General features: G+C 41.9%; 1 protein-coding gene across 5 annotated transcripts in view; it reads right to left on the bottom strand.

The window, feature by feature from the left end:
* Window positions 1-23381, bottom strand: part of LOC112249540 (tight junction protein ZO-2-like) — a 103594-nt gene that overhangs the window by 30172 nt on the left and 50041 nt on the right. For 2 of the 5 annotated variants that reach the window (XM_042320804.1, XM_042320806.1), the window contains exons 1-2: window positions 19797-20285; window positions 7509-7562 (exon numbers count right to left, since the gene is read on the bottom strand). In XM_042320804.1, the coding sequence (XP_042176738.1) occupies window positions 7509-7562; window positions 19797-20039 (297 nt within the window). In that variant the 5' untranslated portion in view covers window positions 20040-20285. Of the gene's footprint in view, window positions 1-7508; window positions 7563-19179; window positions 19759-19796; window positions 20286-20355; window positions 20467-23381 lie in introns of those variants that run through there. The other 3 variants (XM_042320807.1, XM_042320805.1, XM_042320808.1) reach the window with 3 other exon arrangements.

Raw genomic sequence — 23381 nt, 5'->3', positions numbered from 1 at the left:
CACACAGTAATGGGGGATATGGAGAGCAGGGTTTTAGTCAGAGATGTGGTTTCCCCTACAACACTTACCTCCTTAGTGTGGCAAATAAACTCAGCAAAAAAGGTCCCTTTTCCCTGTCTTTCAAAGATAATTCGTAAAAATAAACATAACTTCACAGATCTTAACGGTCATTAAGAAACGAACAGCTTACAGACGGTACGCAATTAAGGTCAGTTAGAAAACTTAGGACACTAAAGAGGCCTTTCTACTGACTCTGAAAAACACAAAAAGAAAGATGCCCATCTGCGTGAACGTGCCTTAGGCATGCTGCAAGGAGACAGGAGGACTGCAGATGTGGCCAGGGCAATAAATTGCAATGTCCATACTGTGAGACGCCAAAGACAGCGCTGCAGGGAGACAGGACGGACAGCTGATCGTCCTCGCAGACCACGTGTAACAACACCTGAAAAGGATCGGTACATCTAAACATCACACCTGCGGGACAGGTACAGGATGGCAGCAACAACTGCCTGAGTTACACCAGGAACGCACAATCCCTCCATCAGTGCTCAAGACTGTCCGCAATAGGCTGAGAGAGGCTGGACTGAAGGCTTGCAGGCCTGTTGTAAGGCAGGTCCTCACCAGACATCACCGGCAACAAAGTCGCCTATGGGCAGAAATTCACCGTCGCTGGACCAGACAGGACTGGCAAAAAGTGCTCATCACTGACGAATCGTGGTTTTGTCTCACCAGAGATGATGGTCGGATTCGTGTTTATCGTAGATGGAGTGAGCGTTACACCGAGGCCTGTACTCTGGAGCGGGATCAATTTGGAAGTGAAGGGTCCGTCATGGTCTGTGGCGGTGTGTCACAGCATCATCGGTCTCAGCTTGTTGTGCAGGCTCATCCTGACATGACCCTCCAGCATGACAATGCCACCAGCCATACTGCTTGTTCTGTGCGTGATTTCCTGCAAGACAGGAATGTCAGTGTTCTGCCATGGCCGGCGAAGAGCCCGGATCTCAATCCCATTGAGCACATCTGGGACCTGTTGGATCGGAGGGTGAGGGCTAGGGCCAGTCTCCCAAGAAATGTCCGGGAACTTGCAGGTGCCTTGGTGGAAGAGTGGGGTAACATCTCACAGCAAGAACTGGCAAATCTGGTGCAGTCAATGAGGAGGAGATGCACTGGGGTACTTAATGCAGCTGGTGGCCACACCAGATACTGACTGTTACTTTTGATTTTGACCCCCCCTTTGTTCAGGGACACATTATTCCATTTCGGTTAGTCACATGTCTGTCTCATTTGTTGAATCTTATTATGTTCATACAAATGTTAAGTTTGCTGAAAATTAACACAGTTGACAGTGAGAGGACGTTTCTTTCTTTGCTGAGTTTATAATATAGTATATTAAAACATTTGCAAAATATTATTCATATTGATATGGTTCAATATTCATAAATGAACGTAATTTTTTTTATTTAAATAAAAACGCTACCCATAGTGCAGAGCAAGCAGTAAAGCTTCATATAACACCATTGTGGAGGCTTAAGGAGGCCTGGTAAGGCCAAAATGTCATAATTATTATTTCTCATTTATGCTTTTAGATAAAAATGTTGAATATATGTGAACAATACTTACTCCAAAGGACCATTCTTTCTTGTCCTGTTTTCATATGGAATCTCTCAGGTTTATGTTGGCTCTCACTAGGGCTGGGCAATGTGGCCAAAATATCATATCATATGGTATTTTTCAAATTTTTGATGGTATTTGATGCTATTTGATGTTTTTGATTAATAATAGTTATACATTTGCTTTATGTGTAGTGTGTGACCCTTGGGTGGCAACACATATATTCTAAATTATTTTATACTGTTCAATTCAACTTCACCCTCCAAAAAAAATCTGCATTTCCTGCACTCATTTGAGATAATTTCCACACTGCCACGATATGGGCAAAAATACTAGGCCTTATTTTTAACCAAATGTTGCAATTGCGATTTAGATCAAAACACTTGGGTGAACTTTTGGAATCATGGAAATGGAATGTTTATTATACTTCTATAGTTAGAATAAAAATAATAGTGGGCACTTTGAATACAGTGTTGTTTGACATGACAACTAATGAAAATGCCACGGACGAGTTATTGTCACAGGTTAGGAACCCAAGTGATGTTCAGTGTTTCCTAGGGGACCCTATAATCTTTGACTACATTAAATATTTATTGATATAGCTAACATAATCATGCTTCGCCTAGTCCTCTTTGATTTAGAAGAATCTCAATTCAACGGCTCAGACACAAGAGGCATGTGGCAGGGTCTACAGTCAATCACGGACTACAGGAAGAAATCCAGCCCAGTCACGGACCAGGATGACTTGCTCCCAGGCAGACTAAATAACTTTTTTGCCCGCTTTGAGGACAATACAGTGCCACTGACACGGTCTGCAATGAAAACATGCGGTCTCTAATTCACTGCAGCCGAGGTGAGTAAGACATTTAAACGTGTTAACCCTCGCAAGGCTGCAGGCCCAGACAGCATCCCCAGCCGCGCCCTCAGAGCATGCGCAGACCAGCTGGCCGGTGTGTTTACGGACATATTCAATCAATCCCTATACCAGTCTGCTCTTCCCACATGCTTCAAGAGGGCCAGCATTGTTCCTTTTCCCAAGAAAGCTAAGGTAACTGAGCTAAACGACTACCGCCCCATAGCACTCACATCCGTCATCATGAAGTGCTTTGAGAGTCTAGTCAAGGACCATATCACCTCCACCCTACACCCTAGACCCACTCCAATTTGCTTACCGCCCAAATAGGTCCACAGACGATGCAATCTCAACCACACTGCACACTGCCCTAACCCATCTGGACAAGAGGAATACCTATGTGAGAATGCTGTTCATCGACTACAGCTCGGCATTCAACACCATAGTACCCTCCAAGCTCGTCATCAAGCTCGAGACCCTGGGTCTCGACCCCGCCCTGTGCAACTGGGTACTGGACTTCCTGACGGGCTGCCCCCAGGTGGTGAGGGTAGGCAACAACATCTCCTCCCCGCTGATCCTCAACACTGGGGCCCCACAAGGGTGCGTTCTGAGCCCTCTCCTGTACTCCCTGTTCACCCACGACTGCGTGGCCACGCACGCCTCCAACTCAATCATCAAGTTTGCGGACGACACAACAGTGGTAGGCTTGATTACCAACAACGACGAGACGGCCTACAGGGAGGAGGTGAGGGCCCTCGGAGTGTGGTGTCAGGAAAATAACCTCACACTCAACGTCAACAAAACTAAGGAGATGATTGTGGACTTCAGGAAACAACAGAGGGAACACCCCCCTATCCACATCGATGGAACAGTAGTGGAGAGGGTAGCAAGTTTTAAGTTCCTCGGCATACACATCACAGACAAACTGAATTGGTCCACTCACACAGACAGCATCGTGAAGAAGGCGCAGCAGCGCCTCTTCAACCTCAGGAGGCTGAAGAAATTCGGCTTGTCACCAAAAGCACTCACAAACTTCTACAGATGCACAATCGAGAGCATCCTGGCGGGCTGTATCACCGCCTGGTACGGCAACTGCTCCGACCTCAACCGTAAGGCTCTCCAGAGGGTAGTGAGGTCTGCACAACGCATCACCGGGGGCAAACTACCTGCCCTCCAGGACACCTACACCACCCGATGTTACAGGAAGGCCATAAAGATCATCAAGGACATCAACCACCCGAGCCACTGCCTGTTCACCCCGCTATCATCCAGAAGGCGAGGTCAGTACAGGTGCATCAAAGCTGGGACCGAGAGACTGAAAAACAGCTTCTATATCAAGGCCATCAGACTGTTAAACAGCCACCACTAACATTGAGTGGCTGCTGCCAACACACTGACAATGACACTGACTCAACTCCAGCCACTTTAATAATGGGAATTGATGGGAAATGATGTAAATATATCACTAGCCACTTTAAACAATGCTACCTTATATAATGTTACTTACCCTACATTATTCATCTCATATGCATACGTATATACTGTACTCTATATCATCGACTGCATCCTTATGTAATACATGTATCACTAGCCACTTTAACTATGCCACTTTGTTTACATACTCATCTCATATGTATATACTGTACTCGATATCATCTACTGTATCTTGCCTATGCTGCTCTGTACCATCACTCATTCATATATCCTTATGTACATATTCTTTATCCCCTTACACTGTGTATAAGACAGTAGTTTTGGAATTGTTAGTTAGATTACTTGTTGGTTATTACTGCATTGTCGGAACTAGAAGCAAAAGCATTTCGCTACACTCGCATTAACATCTGCTAACCATGTGTATGTGACAAATAAAATTTGATTTGATTTGATTTGATTACTGTTGCACAAACAACATGCTGATTTTAGCCTCCACCAGTACTGGTATCAGGCTGTATTAGCTAGCTACGTTTGCTCCAACTCAGTACTTTTATTAGCTAGTTAGCTAGCCAGCTAACACGATTTAGCTTAACTTGCTAAGAAAATACAAACTAGCTGTTTGCAGATGTAAGAAACACAAACTAATATTCTAATTATAGAATGCTTGTGGATTTATATTAAGTGGAAACAACATCGTTCTCATCAGCATTGTTGGAAGTGAAAGTGTCTCGTGGTCAAGCAACAACAAATGCGCTCCTTGAGTGATGGGGTGGGACTAGGTCTGTGTGGAAAGCTGCACAGAGAAAGTAAAAACCCAAACCGGTCCGTGCATAAATACCGGTGTATAGAGTCAAATACGGTATATACCGCCCAGCCCTAGCTCTCAATTCAATTCAATTCAAGGGCTTTATTGGCATGGGAAACATGTGTTAACATTGCCAAAGCAAGTGAGGTAGATAATATATAAAGTGAAATAAACAATAAAAATTAACAGTAAACATTACACATACAGAAGTTTCAAAACAATAAAGACATTGCAAATGTCATATTATATATATATATACAGTGTTTTAACAATGTACAAATGGTAAAGGACACAAGATAAAATAAATAAGCATAAGCTCTCACCGTGTGTGTGTGTGCAAGAAATACGCATGCGTGCATGCATGCATGCGTGTATGTGCATCTCTCAACTCCCTTTACTGAAGCCTCCAGTCAGACACAGTATCCCCAGAGGAGAGGATGTCTCTGTGCTCACTGACTGTAGTAGATAGGATCAACGTTTAATCAACCTTATCAGATCAACAACAAACAGGCTGCTTCCCAAATGGCACCCCATTTACTATAGTAGTGCACTACTATATAGGGAATATAGGGCGGCAGGTAGCCTAGTGGTTAGAGCATTGGGCCAGAAACTGAAAGGTTGCTAGAATATTGGTCTATTATAATTAGAGTTAAGGTGATGTCACAGTGTCCCCTTAATAATGAATCCAAGTGTTTAACATGGGGGAGGGGACCAGTAACTTTATGATCAAACTTTATCAATGTAGAAGCAACAGTCATTTTTCATACTTTAGTCATCATACTTTGATCTGGTTTCCTTCAAATATCATCCAATTTCATGAAAACATGATTTTGACTGTTCATTACATTTAAAGGAGTCCTGGGTAAGGCCAACATGTCATAAATATGCCAACCTAGATTCATTATTCTCAACTACGCTTTCAGATACAAATACAAATGTCAAATATGTCATCAAACCTTCTTTCAAAGGACAATTCTATGATTACATTTAATGAAAATCACCAAAATCAGGGTGTTTTTTTTGTCCTGGTTTCAAATGGAATAAACTCACCTGCTATGGTCCTTTGCTGATGGCAAAGGCAAAACACCACACACACACACACACTATACTGTGAACCTCCGCTGGGGAGAGACCATAGGAGAAATCCAGGGCCAGTACATGTAAAAGTCACAGGTTAACTACCCCTTTGTAGTCTCTCACTCACACGCGCACGCACACACACACACACATACACACACGAGAGAGACAGAGAATTATATAGAGCATTTGGAAAGTATTCAGACCCCTTGACTTTTGTTATGTTACAGCCTTATTCTAAAATGGATTACATTTTTTCCCCTCATCAATCTACACACAATACCCCAAAACGACAAAGAAAAAATAGGTTTAGAAATGTTTGCAAAAATCGGAAATATCGCATTTACATATTAGTCAGTACTTTTTTGAAATTGGCAGCAATTACAGCCTCAAGTCTTCTTGGGTATGAAGCTGCAAGCTTGGTACACCTGTATTTGGGGAATTTTCCCAATCTTTTCTGCAGATTTTCAAGCTCTGTCAGGTTGGACGGGGAGCGTCGCTACACAGCTATTTTCAGGTCTCTCTAGAGATGTTCGATCAGGTTCAAGTCCGGGCTCTGGCTGGGCCACTCAAGGACATTCAGAGACTTGTCCCGAAGCCACTCGTGTGTTGTCTTGGCTGTGTGGTTTGGATCGTTGTCCTGTTGGAAGGTAAACCTTGGCCCCAGTCTGAGGTCATGAGCACTCTGGAGTAGGTTTTCATCAAGGATCTCTCTGTACTTTGCTCCATTCATCTATACCTCGATCATTATTAGTTTCCCAGTCCCTGCCACTGAAAAGCATCCACACAGCATGATAATGCCACCACCATGCTTCACTGTAGGGATGGTGCCTGGTTTCCCCCAGACGTGACAGTTGGCATTCAGGCCAAAGAGTTCAATATTGGTTTCATCAGACCAGAGAATCATATTTCTCATGGTCTGAGAGTCCTTTAGGTGCCTTTTTGCAAACTCCAAGCGGACTGTCATGTGCCTTTTACTGAGGAGTGGCTTCCGTCTGGCCACTCTACCATAAAGGCCTGATTCGTGGAGTGCTGCAGAGATGGTTGTCCTTCTGGAAGTTTCTCCCATCTCTACAAAGGAACTCTGGAGCTCTGTCAGAGTGACCATCGGCTTGACCATTGGTCACCTCCCTGACCAAGGCCCTTCTCCCCTTATTGCTCAGTTTGGCCGGGCGGCCAGCTCTCGGAAGAGTCTTGGTGGTTCCAAACTTCTTCCGTTTAAGAATGATGAAGGCCACTGTGTTTGTGGGGACATTCAATGCTGCAGAAATTGGTTGGTACCTTCCCCAGATCTGTGCCTCAACACAATCCTGTTTCGGAGCTCTACGGACAATTCCTGCAACCTCATGGCTTGGTTTTTGCTCTGACATGCACTGTCAACTGTGGGACCTTAAATAGACAGGTGTGTGCCTTTCCAAATCATGTCCAATCAATTGAATTTACCACAAGTGGACTCAAATCAAGTTGAAGAAACATCAAGCATGATCAATGGAAACAGGATGCACCTGAGCTCAATTTCAAATCTCATAGCAAAGGATTTAAATACTTACGTAAATAAGGTGTTTTCGCTTTGTCATTATGGGGTATTGTGTGTAGATTGATGAGAAAACTTTTTTTTGTAATACATTTTAGAATGAGGCTGTAACATACATTTTTTTGTGAAAAAGTAAAGGGGTGTGAATATTTCCAGAATGCAGTCTATAGACAGAGAAAGAGAGTTCAACTCACCCTCTGTAGGTTCACAGTGTACTGCTCCCAAACAGTCTCCTCCATTCCTGAGCTCTGTGGACCGAGAACAAAACAGTTAGTAGTGATGGGGGGAAAAATAGATAGTTATATAATGCAGTATTATTTCGGACTATATTATAAACTCAGCAAAAAAAGAAACGTCCTCTCACTGTCAACTGCAATTACTTTCAGCAAACATAACATGTGTAAATATTTGTATGAACAAAACAAGAATTCAGCAACTGAGAGATAAACTGAACAAGTTCCACAGACATGTGACTAACAGAAATGGAATAATGTGTCTCTGAACAAAGGGGGGTCACAATCAAAATTAACAGTCAGCATCTGGTGTGGCCATCAGCTGCATTAATTACTGCAGTGCATCTCCTCCTCATGGACTGCACCAGATTTGCTAGTTCTTGCTGTGAGATGTTACACCACTCTTCCACCAAGGCACCAGCAAGTTCCCAGATATTTCTGGGGGGAATGGACCTAGCCCTCACCCTCCGATCCAACAGGTCCCAGAAGTGCTCAATGGGATTGAGATCCGGGCTCTTCGCTGGCCATGGCAGAACACTGACATTCCTATCTTGCAGGAAATCACGCACAGCACGAGCAGTATGGCTGGTGGCATTGTCATGCTGGAGAGTCATGTCAGGATGAGCCTGCAGGAAGGGTACCACATGAGGGAGGAGGATGTCTTCCCTGTAACACACAGCGTTGAGATTGCATGCAATGACAACAAGCTCAGTCCGATGATGCTGTGACACACCGCCCTAGACCATGACGGACCCTCTATCTCTAAATCGATCCTGCTCCAGAGTACAGGCCTCGGTGAACTGCTCATTCCTTCGACGATAAACGTGAATCCGAACATCACTCTTGGTGAGACAAAACAGCGACTCATCAGTGGAGAGCACTTTTTGCCAGTCCTGTCTGGTCAAGCGACGGTGGGTTTGTGCCCATAGGCGACGTTGTTGCCAGTGATGTCTGGTGAGGAGCTGCCTTTACAACAGGCCTACAAACCCTCAGTCCAGCCTCTCTCAGCCTATTGCGGACAGTCTGAGCACTGATGGAGGGATTGTGCGTTCCTGATGTAACTCGGACAGTTGTTGCCATCCTGTACCTGTCCCGCAGGTGTGATGTTCGGATGTACCGATCCTGTGGAGGTGTTGTTACACGTGGTCTGCCACTGCGAGGACAATCAGTTGTCTGTCCTGTCTCCCAGTAGCGCTGTCTTAGGCGTTTAAACCCTTTACAATGAAGATCTGTGAAGTTATTTGGATTTTTACAAATTATCTTTGTAAGACAGGGTCCTGAAAAAGGTTTATTCATACTTTGACTCCTAGTATTGATTGGTAAAATAAAATAAAATAAAAATCAATTTAGCGAAAGCTAGTTGGCTGTACCAGCACCAAAACTCTGGTTTTTCATCCTATAGCTTGTTCTCGATCTTATTTTTAAATAGTGAGACTTTTATTGTATAATTGTGTAAATGATAATTATGGACAATAATCGGCAACATTTTTTTTTTTTGCGTCATAATACATTCATTTTAGGAGAAGTGGGGATTCAACTTGAATATGCCGGGGCGGCAGGTAACCTAGTGGTTAGAGCGTTGGGCCAGTAACCGAAAGTTTGCTGGATCCGATCCACGAACGGACAAGGTAAAAATCTGTTGTTCTGCCCCTGAACAAGGCAGTTAACCCGCTGTTCCCTGTAGGCTATCATTGTAAATAAGAACCTATTCTTAACTTACTTGCCTAGTTAAATAAAGGTTAAATAAATAAAAAACCTTTTAACGTTATATTAAAGTAAATATAGTTTAGCAGTTATTTTGTTTTACATTAAGTGTAAAGTTGGTAATCATTTTACAAGCAGAACAGCATGGTCGGAAGGAGAAGCTTCATTTCCAAAACTGGCAAGCAGTCAAAACCATTTGTTTTTGAGACATGGGTGTCACCAAAGCTGTGTTGTATTCATGTCGTAGCAATTTGCATGACAATTAATCGTTATCCAATATTGCATAATTGTCACAGCCCTAGCCATTACTGATCAAATTTTTTTTTGTCATGCTCTCTGTCTCTCTGCATTAGCCATATAACATTAGTGAGCAATATGTTTAGAACATCAAATCACAGTATCGAATAGTGATGAGGAAAATAAAAATTTTGGACGATATTGTATCGATACTTTGACTCTAAGTATTCATTTGTATTTTTAAATTTTAATGTAATATATATATATATATATATATATATATATATATATATATATATATATATAGATATAGATATATAGATATAGATATATATATAAAGTACCAGTCAAAAGTCTGGACACACCTACTCATTCAAGTTTTTTTTTGTTTTGTTTTTTTACTATATTCTTCTATGAAATAACACATATGGAATCATATACTGTGGTAACCAAAAAAGTGTTAAACAAATCAACATATATTTTAGCCACCCTTTGCCTTGATGACAGCTTTGCACACTCTTGGCATTGTCTCAAACAGCTTCATGAGGTAGTCGCCTGGAATGCATTTCAATTAAAAGGTGTGCCTTGAATTTCTTTCCTTCTTAATGCGTTTGAGCCAATCAGTTGTGTTGTGACAAGGTAGGGGGGCTATACAGGAGAAGGCCCTATTTGGTAAAATACCAAGTCCATATTATGGCAAGAACAGCTCAAATAAGCAAAAATAAACGACAGTTCGTCATTACTTAAAGACATGAAAGTCAGTCAATGCGGAAAATGTCAAGCGCTATGGCTCTCATGAGGACCACCACAGGAAAGGAAGACCCAGATTTACCTCTGCTGCAGAGGATAAGTCCATTAGAGTTACCAGCCTCAGAAATTGCAGCCCAAATAAACGCTTCACAGATTTCAAGTAACAGACACATCTCAACATCAACTGTTCAGAGGAGACTGCGTGAATCAGGCCTTCATGGTCGAATTGCTGCAAAGAAACCACTACTAAAGGACATCAATAAGAAGAAGAGACTTGCTTGGGCCAAGAAACACGAGCAATGGACATTAGACTGGTAGAAATCTGTCTTTGGTCTGATAAGTCCAAATTTGAGATTTTTGGTTCCAAGCGCCGTGTCTTTGTGAGACGCAGAGTAGGTGAACGGATGATCTCCCCGTGAAAAGGCAAGGGGTGGCTACTTTGAAGAATCTAAAATATTAAATACATTTTGATTTATTTAACACTTTTTTTGGTTACTACATGATTCCATATGTGTTATTTCATAGTTTGTCTTCACTATTATTCTACAATGTAGAAAATAGTAAAAATAAAGAAAAACCCTTGAATGAGTAGGTGTGTCCAAACTTTTGACTCGTACTGTACATGCGTACATTCATACATACATAACACAGTATAGTGAGCAATAATTTTGGAATATCAAATCGCAATACATTTAGAATCATGAGAACCACAATACATATCGTATCACCACCTAAGTATGGTGATAATATCGTGTCATGAGGTCCCTGGCAATACACAGCCCTAACGGTTAGTGAACGGAACATTACAGACATAGTTAGTGAACGCTACTTTAACACAACATAACAACTTAAGTTACAGGATATTATCTTCCTCAAACAGTAGATGCTTCTTTAACAGATACATCTGTTTTTTTACTACAATCATCTTGTCACAATACTACATGAGTTACTGAATATTATCTGAATACAGAGTAGATGTGATACTGATCATCACAGTATGAAAGAGGTATAACTTTGTATCGAAGTCTTAAGACTAGAGCCCGACTGATGTATTCGTTCCACCGATAACAGATATTCCATAAATAGGATGAAAAAGGGAATTTCCTGCTCATCTGAACATTTGCGGCCATTCTTATGATGTGTCATTATTGTCACAATGTAGGAAATCAACAATGCAAGCATATTTCTTGGACAATTGCTCTTTGGGATGGCAATTTGTGAGAAAATGTCACTGTAAAACAGTATATCGGCAGATATTTCAATATTGGAAAGTTTTGTCCCCCAAAATATCAAAATCTATGGCGGACCCAAAAACCCATATCGGTCGGTCTCCACTTAAGACCATTCACCAAAGATTCCTAATGTTAGGGAGAGTAGGATTTATTTAGCACAGGGTAGGCATGTTAACACTACAGAGAAGGGGATGAAGCAACATTGAGCTACTCATCACACACACCGTTTAACTACCTTCATATTATCTCGAGGCACTCCCTGTGAAAATACATTAACTTCAGCAAGTATTCACACGTCTCCACTTTTTCCCCATTTTGTGGTTACAGCCTTAATTTTAAAATTAGATTTTTGTGTCACTGGCCTACACACAGTACCCAATAATGTCAGTGGAATTGTGTTTTTATACATTTTTGAAAATTAAAAACTGAAATGTATTGAATAAATAAGGCCAGGAGTAAAATAAAATTGCATTGACTCACTCTGTGTGCAATATAAAGCGTTGAACATGATTTTTCAATGATGACCTGATATCTGTACCCCACACATACAATTATTTGTAAAGCTCCTCAGTCGAGCAGTGAATTTCAAACACAGTTTCAACCACAAAGACGAGGGAGGTTTTCCAATGCCTCGCAAAGATGGGCACCTATTGGTAGATAAAATAATAAAGAGACATTGAACGTCCCTTTGAGCATGATGAAGATATTAATTACACTTTGGATGGTGTATCAATACACCCAGTCACAACAAAGATACAGGCGTCCTTCCTAATTCAGTTGCCGGAAAGGAAGGAAACCGCTCAGGGATGTCACAATGAGGCCAATGGTTCTTTAAAGCAATTAGTTTTCTCCTATCACAGCCATGAAACTCTAAGGATAGATCAACAACACTGTAGTTACTCCACAATACTAAACTAAATGTGTGGGAAAAGAACATAGCCTGTACAGAATATATATATATATATATTGTAAAATCCAGGTGTGCGAAGCTCTTAGAGATGTATCCAGAAAGACTCACTGCTGTAATCGCTGCCAAAGGTGATCCAAACTGACTCAGGGGTGTGAAAACTTATGTAAATTCGATATTTCAATATTTATTCTTCAATAAATGTGCAAACATTTCAAAAAACATGTTGTTTTCTCTTTGTCATTATGGGGTATAGTGTGTAGATTAGTGAGAATTTTTCTCTCTCGATATAATCCATTTTGAATTCAGGCTGTAACACAACGTGTTGAATAAGTCAAGGGGTATGAATACTTTCTGAAGGCAATGTAGATTCTTTCTGCAATCTGGAAAAAACATCTATGGACATTTTTGTTCCATTTTCACACCGAATTAAAATGACCCATGACATACTGGTGACCCGTGAATTCAGTCATGAAGATACATCGTGGCTTTGATGCAAAACCACTATTTTTACTGTATGGTTCTATGTTAAAGACATGGATGGGGGGAACCAATACAAAAACAAAATTACCTCTCTGGTCCAGTGTTAAAGAAGTCTCGAGGTATTGTTCGCCTGAGGTAGAGTAACTCATGATAAGCTGTAGGCAAAACTATCTACCAAGAGAGTTTTCATCTATATTATTGGTAGCTGTCTATTTACCACCACAAACCAATGCTGGCACTAAGACTGCACTCAACGAGCTGTATAAGGTCATAAGCAAACAAGAAAAATGCTCATCCAGAAGCGGCACTTCTAGTGGCCGGGGACTTATGCAGGCAAACATCGACCTAGCCAAGGCTTTCGAATCCGTCAATCACCGCATTCTTATCAACAGACTCAACAGCCTTGGTGTCTCAAATGACTGCCTCGCCTGGTTCACCAACTACTTCTGAGATAGAGTTCAGTGTGTCAAATCGGATGGCCTGTTGTCAGGACCTCTAGCAGTCTCTATAGGGGTGCCACAGGGTTCAATTCTCGGGCCGACTCTATTCTCTGTATACATCAATGATGTTGCTCTTGCTGCTGGTGATTCTCTGATCCACCTCTACACAGACGACACCATTCTGTATTCTTCTGGCCCTTCTTTGGACACTGTGTTAACAAACCTCCAGCTGAGCTTCAATGCCATACAACCCTCCTTCCGTGGCCTCCAACTGCTCTTAAATGCAAGCAAAACAAAATGCATGCTTTTCAACCGATCGCTGCCCGCACCCGCCCGCCCGTCATAGCAGCCTACTGATCATTGCACCTGCACACAGCCCATTGATAAATAGCCCACCCAACTACCTAATCCCCATATTGTTATTTTTAAACGTTTTGCTCCTTTGCATCCCAGTATCTTGCACATTCATCTTCTGCACATCTATCACTCCAGTGTTTAATTGCTAAATTGTCATTATTTCACCACTATGGCCTATTTATTGCCTTACCTCCCTAATCTTACAACATTTGCACACAATGTATATAGACTTTTGCTATTGTGTTATTGACTGCACGTTTGTTTATTCCATGTGTAACTCTGTGTTGTTTGTGTCGCACTGCTTTGCTCTATCTTGGCCAGGTCGCAGTTGTAAATGAGAACTTGTTCTCAACTGGCCTACCTGGTTAAATAAAAGGTGAAATAAAATAAAAATCTGTTTTACCTAATTTCTACCAGCATGTCACATGTACAACTCCAGAAAAAAAAACAATAGACCACCTTTACTCCACCCACAGAGAAGCATACAAAGCTCTCCCTCGCCCTCCATTTGGCAAATCTGACCATAATTCTATCCTGATTCCTGCTTACAAGTAAAAACTAAAGCAGTGACTCTGCTATTTAATTACTTGTTAGTTTTATTCCTTATTCTTACTTCTTTTTTTGTTTACTGCATTGCTGGTTAAGGGCTCGTAAGCAAGCATTTCACTGTAAGGTGAACACCTGTTGTATTCAGCGCATGTGACTAATATAATTTGATTTGATTTGACTCGCTCAATACGGAAGTGGTCAGATGACGCGGATGCTATGCTACAGGACTGTTTTGCTAGCAGAGACTGGAATATGTTCCGTGATTCATCCAATGGCATTGAGGAGTATACCACCTCAGTCACCGGCTTCATCAAAAACTACATTGACGACGTCGTCCCCACAGTGACCATACGTACATATCCCAACCAGAAGCCATTATTACAGGCAACATCCACACGGAGTTAAAGGCTAGAGCTGCCGCATTCAAGGAGTGGGACAATAATCCGGACGCTTATAAGAAATCCCACTATGCCCTCATCGAATAAGCAAAGCATCAATACTGACTAAGATTGAATCCTACTCTGACGCTCTTTTCGGATGTGGCAGGGCTTGCAAACTATTATGGACTACAAAGGGAAACCCAGCCGCGAGCTGCCCAGTGCCGCGAGTCTACCAGTCAAGATAAAGGTATTTTATACTCGCTTCGAGGCAAGCAACACTGAAGCATTGCATGAGAGCACCATCAGTTCCGGACGACTGTGTGATCACGCTCTACGTAGCCGATGTGAGCAAGACCTTTAAACAGGTCAACATTCACAAGGCTGCGGGGCCAAACGGCTTACCAGGTCATGTACTGCGAGCATGTGCAGAGTGTCTTCACTGACACTTTCAATCTCTCCCTGACCGAGTCTGTAATAACCACGTTTCGAGCAGACCACCATAGTCCATGTGCCCAAGAATGTGAAGGTAACCTGCCTAAATGAATAACGCCCAGTAGCACTCATGTCGGTGGCCATAGCTCACATCAACACCATCATCCAGGAAACCCTAGACCCACACCAATTCGCATAAGGCTCAACAGATCCACAGATGACACAATTTAATCGCACTCCACACTGCCCTTTCCCACCTGGACAAAAGAAACACCTATGTGAGAATGCTGTTCATTGCTGTGTTGCAGCAGCATTCCCCAAGAGAGGATGGCTTTCACTTCAGCAGTAATACATTCATGAACTTCTTTGAGGAAAGATCATGATTATTTAGAAAGCAGATTACGGACTCCTCTTTAAATCTGGGTATTCCTCCAAAGCTCAGTTGTTCTGAGTCTGCACAACTCTGCCAGGACCTAGGATCAAGAGAGACACTCAAGTGTTTTAGTACTATATCTCTTGACACAATGATGAAAATAATCATGGCCTTTAAACCTTCAAGCTGAATAGTGGACCCTATTCCAACTAAACGGCTGAAAGAGCTGCTTCCTGTGATTGGCCCTCTTATGTTGAACATAATAAATGGCTCTCTATCCACCGGATGTGTACCAAACTCACTAAAAGTGGCAGTAATAACGCCTCTCTTGAAAAAAACAAACCTTGACCCAGAAAATATAAAAAACTATCGGCCTATATCGAATCTTCCATTCCTCTCAAAAATGTTAGAAAAAGCTGTTGCGCAGCAACTCACTGCCTTCCTGAAGACAAACAATGTATACGAAATGCTTCAGTCTGGTTTTAGACCCCATCATAGCACTGAGACTGCACTTGTGAAGGTGGTAAATGACCTTTTAATGGTCACTAGTAACCGCATTTACAAAGTCAGATTTGGCATTTAGAAAAAAATCCTGAAAACAAACATTAGCTTTTTGGTCTTAATTTAAGTTTAGGGTTATGCATAGTGTTAGCAGTGTGGTTAAAGGTTTAAAATCAGATTTGAAGAAGATACATTTTAGAAATTGGAGAGGTTTACGACTTTGTGGCTGTGGTAACTAGTGATGCACATATGTTGCCAAACTGCTAGTGCCACTTAGAATTGGTTAACCTAGGCCAGGGGCCTCCAACCCTGTCCCTGGAGAGATACCCTCCTGTAGGTTTTCGCTCCAACGCCAGGTGTACCTAACCTGGTTCAGTTTATAAACCAGCTAATTATTCAAATACGGTCTGCTAGATTAGGGTGTGAGTAAAAAAAAAAATACAGGACGGTAGCTCTCCAGGAACAGGGTCTTCAGGAACAGCCCTGGCCTAGGCTATAACCCCCCTGAACATGGCAAGGGTCCACACTGAAAATATGCAAAAACATTAGTTTGATAAAGACAGTGTATTTATCAGAATCATTAAGCCTCGGCCTACACACCAAATATATGTTTTGGCCATAATTCATCCCCATGAAGTGTTCAAATGTGGAATTGTTCATCCATTTAGAACATTCCAAAGAGCAGGCAGAATAAACAATGTCTGTATATCGAACAGAAGGGAGATTTGGTTTGTAACCCTGAACAAATTGTCTTTCAACTTGAGCCCTGTTTCAAATGATCACACTTTGAGAATGTTTTTATTTTTCTAATTTATCCGTTATTTTACCAGGTTGACTGAGAAAACGTTCTCATTTACAGAATAACTGTTCCAGATGCGAGATGCGTATTACATAGCACTATTCTGTTCTATTTTATTCTGTTATATTAGATCATGTTTTTTACTAGAAAATAGGTGTGTCTTGACTGTGATAAGGGCTTGGAAAATAAGAGCGTCTTGTTTGCTAAATTAACAAAACAAGGCTATGGCATTGAACAGCCATAGGCTTCTACAAGAGAACACCACTGCTGAGGTTACTACCTTTTTTGAAGATTGTATTCCACAATATAATAATAACCAGTTGATATTATAGTTTCAATAAATTCATCTTAAATGACACTTTTGTTTTCTGAATATATAGTACCAGTCAAAAGTTTGGACACCTACTTATTCCAGGGTATTTTCTTTATTTTGACTATTATCTACAATTTAGAATAATAGTGAAGACATCAAAACTATATAATAACACATATGGAATCATGTAGTAACCAAAAAAAATCTTATATTTGAGATTCTTCAAAGTAGCCTCCCTTTGCCTTGATGACAGCTTTGCACACTCTTGGCATTCTTTCAACCAGCTTAATGAGAGTGTCACCTGGAATGCATTTCAATTAATAGGTGTGCCTTGTTAAAAGTTAATTTGTGGAATATGTTTCCTTCATAATGCATCTGAGCCAATCAGTTGGGTTGTGACAAGGTAGGGGTGGTATACAGAAGATAGCCCTATTTGGTGAAATACCAATTCCATATTATGGCAAGAACAGCTCAAATAAACAAAGAGAAACGACAGTCCATCATTACTTTAAGACATTAAGGTCAGTCAATGCGGAAAATGTCAAGAACTTTGAAAGTTTCTTCAAGTGCAGTTGCAAAATGCCTCAAACGCTATGATGAAACTGGCTCTCATGAGGACCGCCACAGGAAAGGAAGACCCAGGGTTACCTCTGCTGCAGAGGATAAGTTCATTAGAGTTACCAGCATCAGAAATTGCAGCCCAAATAAATGCTTCAGAGTTCAAGTAGGAGACACAGTAGGAGACACATCAACTGTTCAGAGGAGACTGTGTAAAAGCAGGCCTTGATGGTCGAATTACTGAAAAGAAACCACTACTAAAGGACAGGAATGATAAGAAGAGACTTTCTTGGGCCAAGAAACACGAGCAATGGACATTAGACTAGTGGAAATCTGTCCTTTGGTCTGATGAGTCCAAATGTTTGATTTTTGGTTCCAACCGCGGTGTCTTTGTGAGTTGGTGAACAGATGATCGCCGCATGTGTGGTTCCCACCGTGAAGCAAGGGGGTGGTGTGATGGTGCTTTGCTGGTGACACTGTCAGTGATTTATTTAGAATTCAAGGTACACTTAACCAGCATGGCTACCACAACCTTCTGCAGCAAAACACCACCCCACCTGGTTTGCGCTAAGTGGGACTATCATTTGTATTTCAACAGGACAATGACCCAACACACCCCCAGGCTCTGTAAGGGCTATTTGACCAAGAAGGAGAGTGATGGAGTGCTGCATCAGATGACCTGGCCTCTACAATCACCCGACCTCAACGCAATTTAGATGGTCTGGGATGAGTTGGACCAGCAGAGTGAAGGAAAAGCAGCCATCAAGTGCTCATTATATGTGGGAACTCATTCAAGACTTTTGTAAAAGCATTCCAGGTGAAGTTGGTTGAGAGAATGCCAAGAGTGCACAAACCTGTCAAGGCAAAGGGTGGGTACTTTGAAGAATCTAAAATACATTTTGATTTGTTTAACACTTTTTTGGTTACTACATGATTCCATGTGTTATTTCATAGTTTTGATGTCTTCACTATTATTCTACAATGTAGAAAATAGTTCAAATAAAGAAAAACCCTTAAATGTGTTGGTGTGTCCAAACTTGACTGGTACTGTATATGGGGCAATTTAGCAATTAGGATTAATTATCTGTAATGGTTATGATAAATTAGGCATCGTTGTGCACTGTTGGCATATAGATATACGCACATTTTTTTTTCCAGTGTGGGCCTTGTGTTCTAAAAATAGATTTTTTTTTTTAATGCGAGTACTCAAACAGTCATCCCATCCCTAACAAACACACACACACACACACACACACACACACACACACACACACACACACACACACACACACACACACACACACACACACACACACACACACACACACACACACACACACACACACACACACACACACACACACACACACTGATCTGACATAATTCTATACCTGCGATGACAATGTGCAGACAGACAGACACACATGCAGAACACACACATTGGCTGCTATCTGTTCCAGAGAGTTGGATGTAGTGTAGAACACACCTACTCAACCCACAGGAGGGACTGCACTGACACCACACCCCCCACCCACCCGGAAATAATCGTTCCCCACAACCGACCCACCCACAAACCGACTGACTGCCATGCAAATCACACAGCTAAACGCTACCTACCTCCAACTGATGCAAAAGCACTTTGCTAGCATGAGAGATGAAGCGGGAGAGCTTTTTCATTACACACACACACGGACTGAGTACGAGCACCAATACGGGAGTATGAGTCAACATCATTCATCAACAGTTTCTTCGCCTCTCAAATGAAGAGCAGTGAAAAGCATTTCTCAGCCAGAGCAATTGCCTATTGGAGCAGCACAGTTCTTCAACCCTGTATTATCCACTTGGCAAATAGAGTTCTTGGCTCGAGCAATTTCCTTTTGGATCAAAATTGAGCAATTGTGATTTACTAGAATTGCCATGAGGAACTGTGCAACAGTACAGTGTCTCTCTGCAGCTAAATAACCAAGTTGTAATACTGAGTTCAGCTAGCTACCACAGTATAACTTTTCCAGAAACAGAACTTCACTTAACATAGTTGTAACACTCGGTTCTACAACCAAACAACTATGTTAGTCAACAAACAAACAGTCAAACACATGCCAGAAAGCTCTAAGGGGAAAGCAGAGAGCAGGGTGAGATCTTTCCTCAAGGGATCAGAGCTAGATAGTTGATCCTTTTGGGGGGGTGGATGATCAGCGGCAAGGGCAGAGGGTTTCTCTCTCTGTCTCTAGTACCAGTCGGAGGAAGCATGTGTTCCCAGCAGGAGCATAGAGCACCACCACGCTGCTCCTTAGTTCCTCCGAGTTGAGCCAGGGTCCTCCCAGGAGAGGCACCTCCAGCCTGGGTTGACCTCCTGCTGCGCTCCTCTTTCCCCGGCCCCCACCACCTCCACCCTGGTCCTCCTCCGTGTGGCGCAGCCATGGACCCCCTCGGGCCCCTGAACACCAGTCCCCCAACTGCAGGCAATCCAAATTCATGGCTCATCTCATCTCCCGCAATCTCGACCCGCTGAACGCTTCTTATCCATGGCTCAGCTAAGCTAAGCTCGAGCCCTGTTTTGGCACAACACTCTGTTTGTATGGCACCAGCACAGTACCCAGTAGCCAAGCCTGGCCCAGAGCAGCACAGGCTGGTTTGGTTGGAGTACAGCAGACAACCCAGTGAGCACACAGAGCAGCCCTATGGTCCTACAGTCCAATGCCTACTGAAGTCAGCCGACCTCCAATCCCATTAAGCCGGAGTGGCAGAACGGATTAGTCGGCCCAGGGGGAACTAAAAATAAACACAACTCACGCTTCCTCCTCCTGCTCGCAGAGTCCTGAGCGTGCACACTGCACGCACCCACTTCCTGCGGAGAGCTGTCGACATGTCAATCGCCTCGCTACACAACACCAGCCGAACGGTCGGCGGTCGGAATGGGAGTCAGGGCGCCAGGGTCTCCCATCAGTCTGCTCTCCCTCCCTCCCTCCCTCCACATTCTCTTCTCCCTCCCTACTCCGCCTCGCTCTTGCTCGCCCCCAATTCACCGGCTTCCTCCAGGCTTATGTAATCCTAATACAACACGCACACGAATATCAGCACCCAGTAATGTGGTGAATATCAAACACTTCATTGTGCAGTGTCAGATACCAATATTCATGACTAAAACAGTGACAGTAGTAAACCCGCAGGTAGCAAAGCACAGTATAATGAAATTAAGGGCAAGCTGACCCGACCCTCTACAACTCATCTCATCTGATCAACACTGAGCTGACAGCTGAATAAAACATAATTACTCTGTAACAGAGAGGGGGGAGAGAGGGAGTGCTAGAGAGAGACCGACGATCTAGTATAAAATCGGTTTAATTAGTTGCATCCACCATAGAACTAGAAGCTATCAGAGCAAGCAGAGTATGGTACGGATCTGAGGGCACAATAGTATGAACAGGGTTTTAATTATAATTCCATTCTGATCCACACGGTAAGAGGCAACTAATGCTTACCAGGAATTAAATCTCACACACACACACACATATAGCACATAGAGATCATGTGTGTGAATGTGTGTGTGTGTCTATGCGTACTGAATGTGTATCTATGCGTACTGAATGTGTGTCTGTGCGCACTGAATGTGTGTGTGCATTTGTTGATTTTGTGTTTTATTGTCCAGATCTCTAGACAGAAGGTTAGGAGTGACCTGGTAAGAATTACTCTGGGATTAAAGGGACATAAGCCAAATTTGAACGGCATTCGTATTACTAGAGATGTTGGTTATGTAATTATTTCCCCAGCATGTGCGTTTCCAGGAAATTATTCGCAATGGAATCATTTTTTCAAAAACTTTCTTTTAAAGACTTTTAGTGACAAACCTGGAGGTTTTTAATCTAAGTGTAAAAATATTCAACATGTCTAGACAGTAATACGCTACACTGATAACTTGTGCTTGGCTGCCAAATGTGTAGGTGTCCCCATAATATTTAAATTGAGAAAGTGTGATCATAATCTTTATTTTAGCGATCTACGGTAGATGTCCCTGCTAATGAAAAATCTCCCAATCCTGCTGATGTGAGCTGCTGAAAAACACACTGCAGTTGAGATGTGTTATGAGAAAATGAACCAGCCATTTGCAAAGTTTAGCTCAGTTGGGAATTGGAGATGCCCTGCTTTGCGATCTATTACCTACATTTTACAGCCGGAGTTTCATTAAAGATACACTATGCAGAAATCGCTCCGCCATTTCCTGGTTGCTCAAATTCTAATAGTCTGCCTATTTTCCGTTTGTTACAAAACAAGCAAGTATAGTGTAGAGCAGTGGTTCCCAAACTTTTATAGTCCCGTACCCTTTCAAACAGTCAACCTCCAGCTGCGTACTCCCTCTAGCACCAGGGTCAGCGCACTCTCAAATGTATTTTGTTTGCCATCATTGTAAGCCTGCCCCACACACACACTGTATGATACATTTATTTCACATAAGAATGCGTGTGAATTTGTAATTTCCCAAGAGCCGGGTTGTGACAAAGAACACTTATAGGACCAGGGCACAAATAATGATATAATTATTCTTATTCTTTATTTAGCCATCTTACATATAAAACCTTATTTGTTCATCAGAAATGGTGAATTACTCACCACAGGTTAATGAGAAGGGTATGCTTGAAAGGATGCACATAACTCTGCAATGTTAGGTTGTATTGGAGAGAGTCTCGGTCTTAAATAATTTTCCACAAACAGTCTGTGCCTGTATGTAGTTCATGCTAGTGAGTGCCGAGAATCCACTCTCACATAGGTACGTGGTTGCAAAGGGCATCAGTGTCTAAACAGCATGATTTGCCAATGCAGAAAACTGAGTGCAGCCCAATCCAGAATTCTAGCAGTGGCTTCTGATTCAATTCAATTATCACATAACAGATTGTTGCAATTTCAATGAGGCTCTCTTGTTCAGATATCAGTAAGTGGACTGGAGGCAGCGCATGAAAGGGATAACGAATCCAGTTGTTTGTGTCATCCGTTTCGGGAAAGTACCTGCATAATTGCGCACCCAACTCACCCAGGTGCTTCGCTATATCACATTTGACATTGTCCGTAAGCTTGAGTTCATTTGCACACAAAATAATACAATGATGGAAAGACTTGTGTGTTATTGCCATATCCCATATTGCAAAATACACGAGTTCAGGAGCCTTGCTTTAAAGTTAACCTCTCTTGGGTAGGGGGTAGAGGTCGACCGATTATGACTTCTCAACGCCGATACCGATTTATTGGAGGACCAAAAAAGCAGATACCAATTAAATCAGACGATTTAAAAAATATAAATAAATAAATATAAATAAATAAATATAAATAAATATAAATAAATAAATATAAATAAAAAATAATATTTTATTTATTATGACAATTACAACAATACTGAATGAACACTTATTTTAACTTAATATAATACATCAATAACATCAATTTAGCCTCAAGTAAATAATAACATGTTCAATTTGGTTTAAATAATGCAAAAACAAAGTGTTGGAGAAGAAAGTAAAAGTGCAATATGTGCTATGTAACAAAGCTAACGTTTCAGTTACTTGCTCAGAACATGAGAACATATGAAAGCTGGTGGTTCCATTTAACATGAGTCTTCAATATTCCCAGGTAAGAAGTTTTAGGTTGTAGTTATTGTAGGAATTATAGGACTATTTTCCTCTATACCATTTGTATTTCATTAACCTTTGACTATTAGATGTTCTTATAGGCACTTTAGTATTGCCAGTGTAACAGTACAGCTTCCGTCCCTCTCCTCGCTCCTCCCTGGGCTCGAACCAGCAACACAACGACAGCCACCATCGAAGCAG

The sequence above is a fragment of the Oncorhynchus tshawytscha genome, linkage group LG04 (assembly GCF_018296145.1).
Source record: "Oncorhynchus tshawytscha isolate Ot180627B linkage group LG04, Otsh_v2.0, whole genome shotgun sequence".
In the NCBI taxonomy this organism is placed as follows: domain Eukaryota; kingdom Metazoa; phylum Chordata; class Actinopteri; order Salmoniformes; family Salmonidae; genus Oncorhynchus; species Oncorhynchus tshawytscha.
This window is presented reverse-complemented; position numbering and strand designations above follow the sequence as displayed.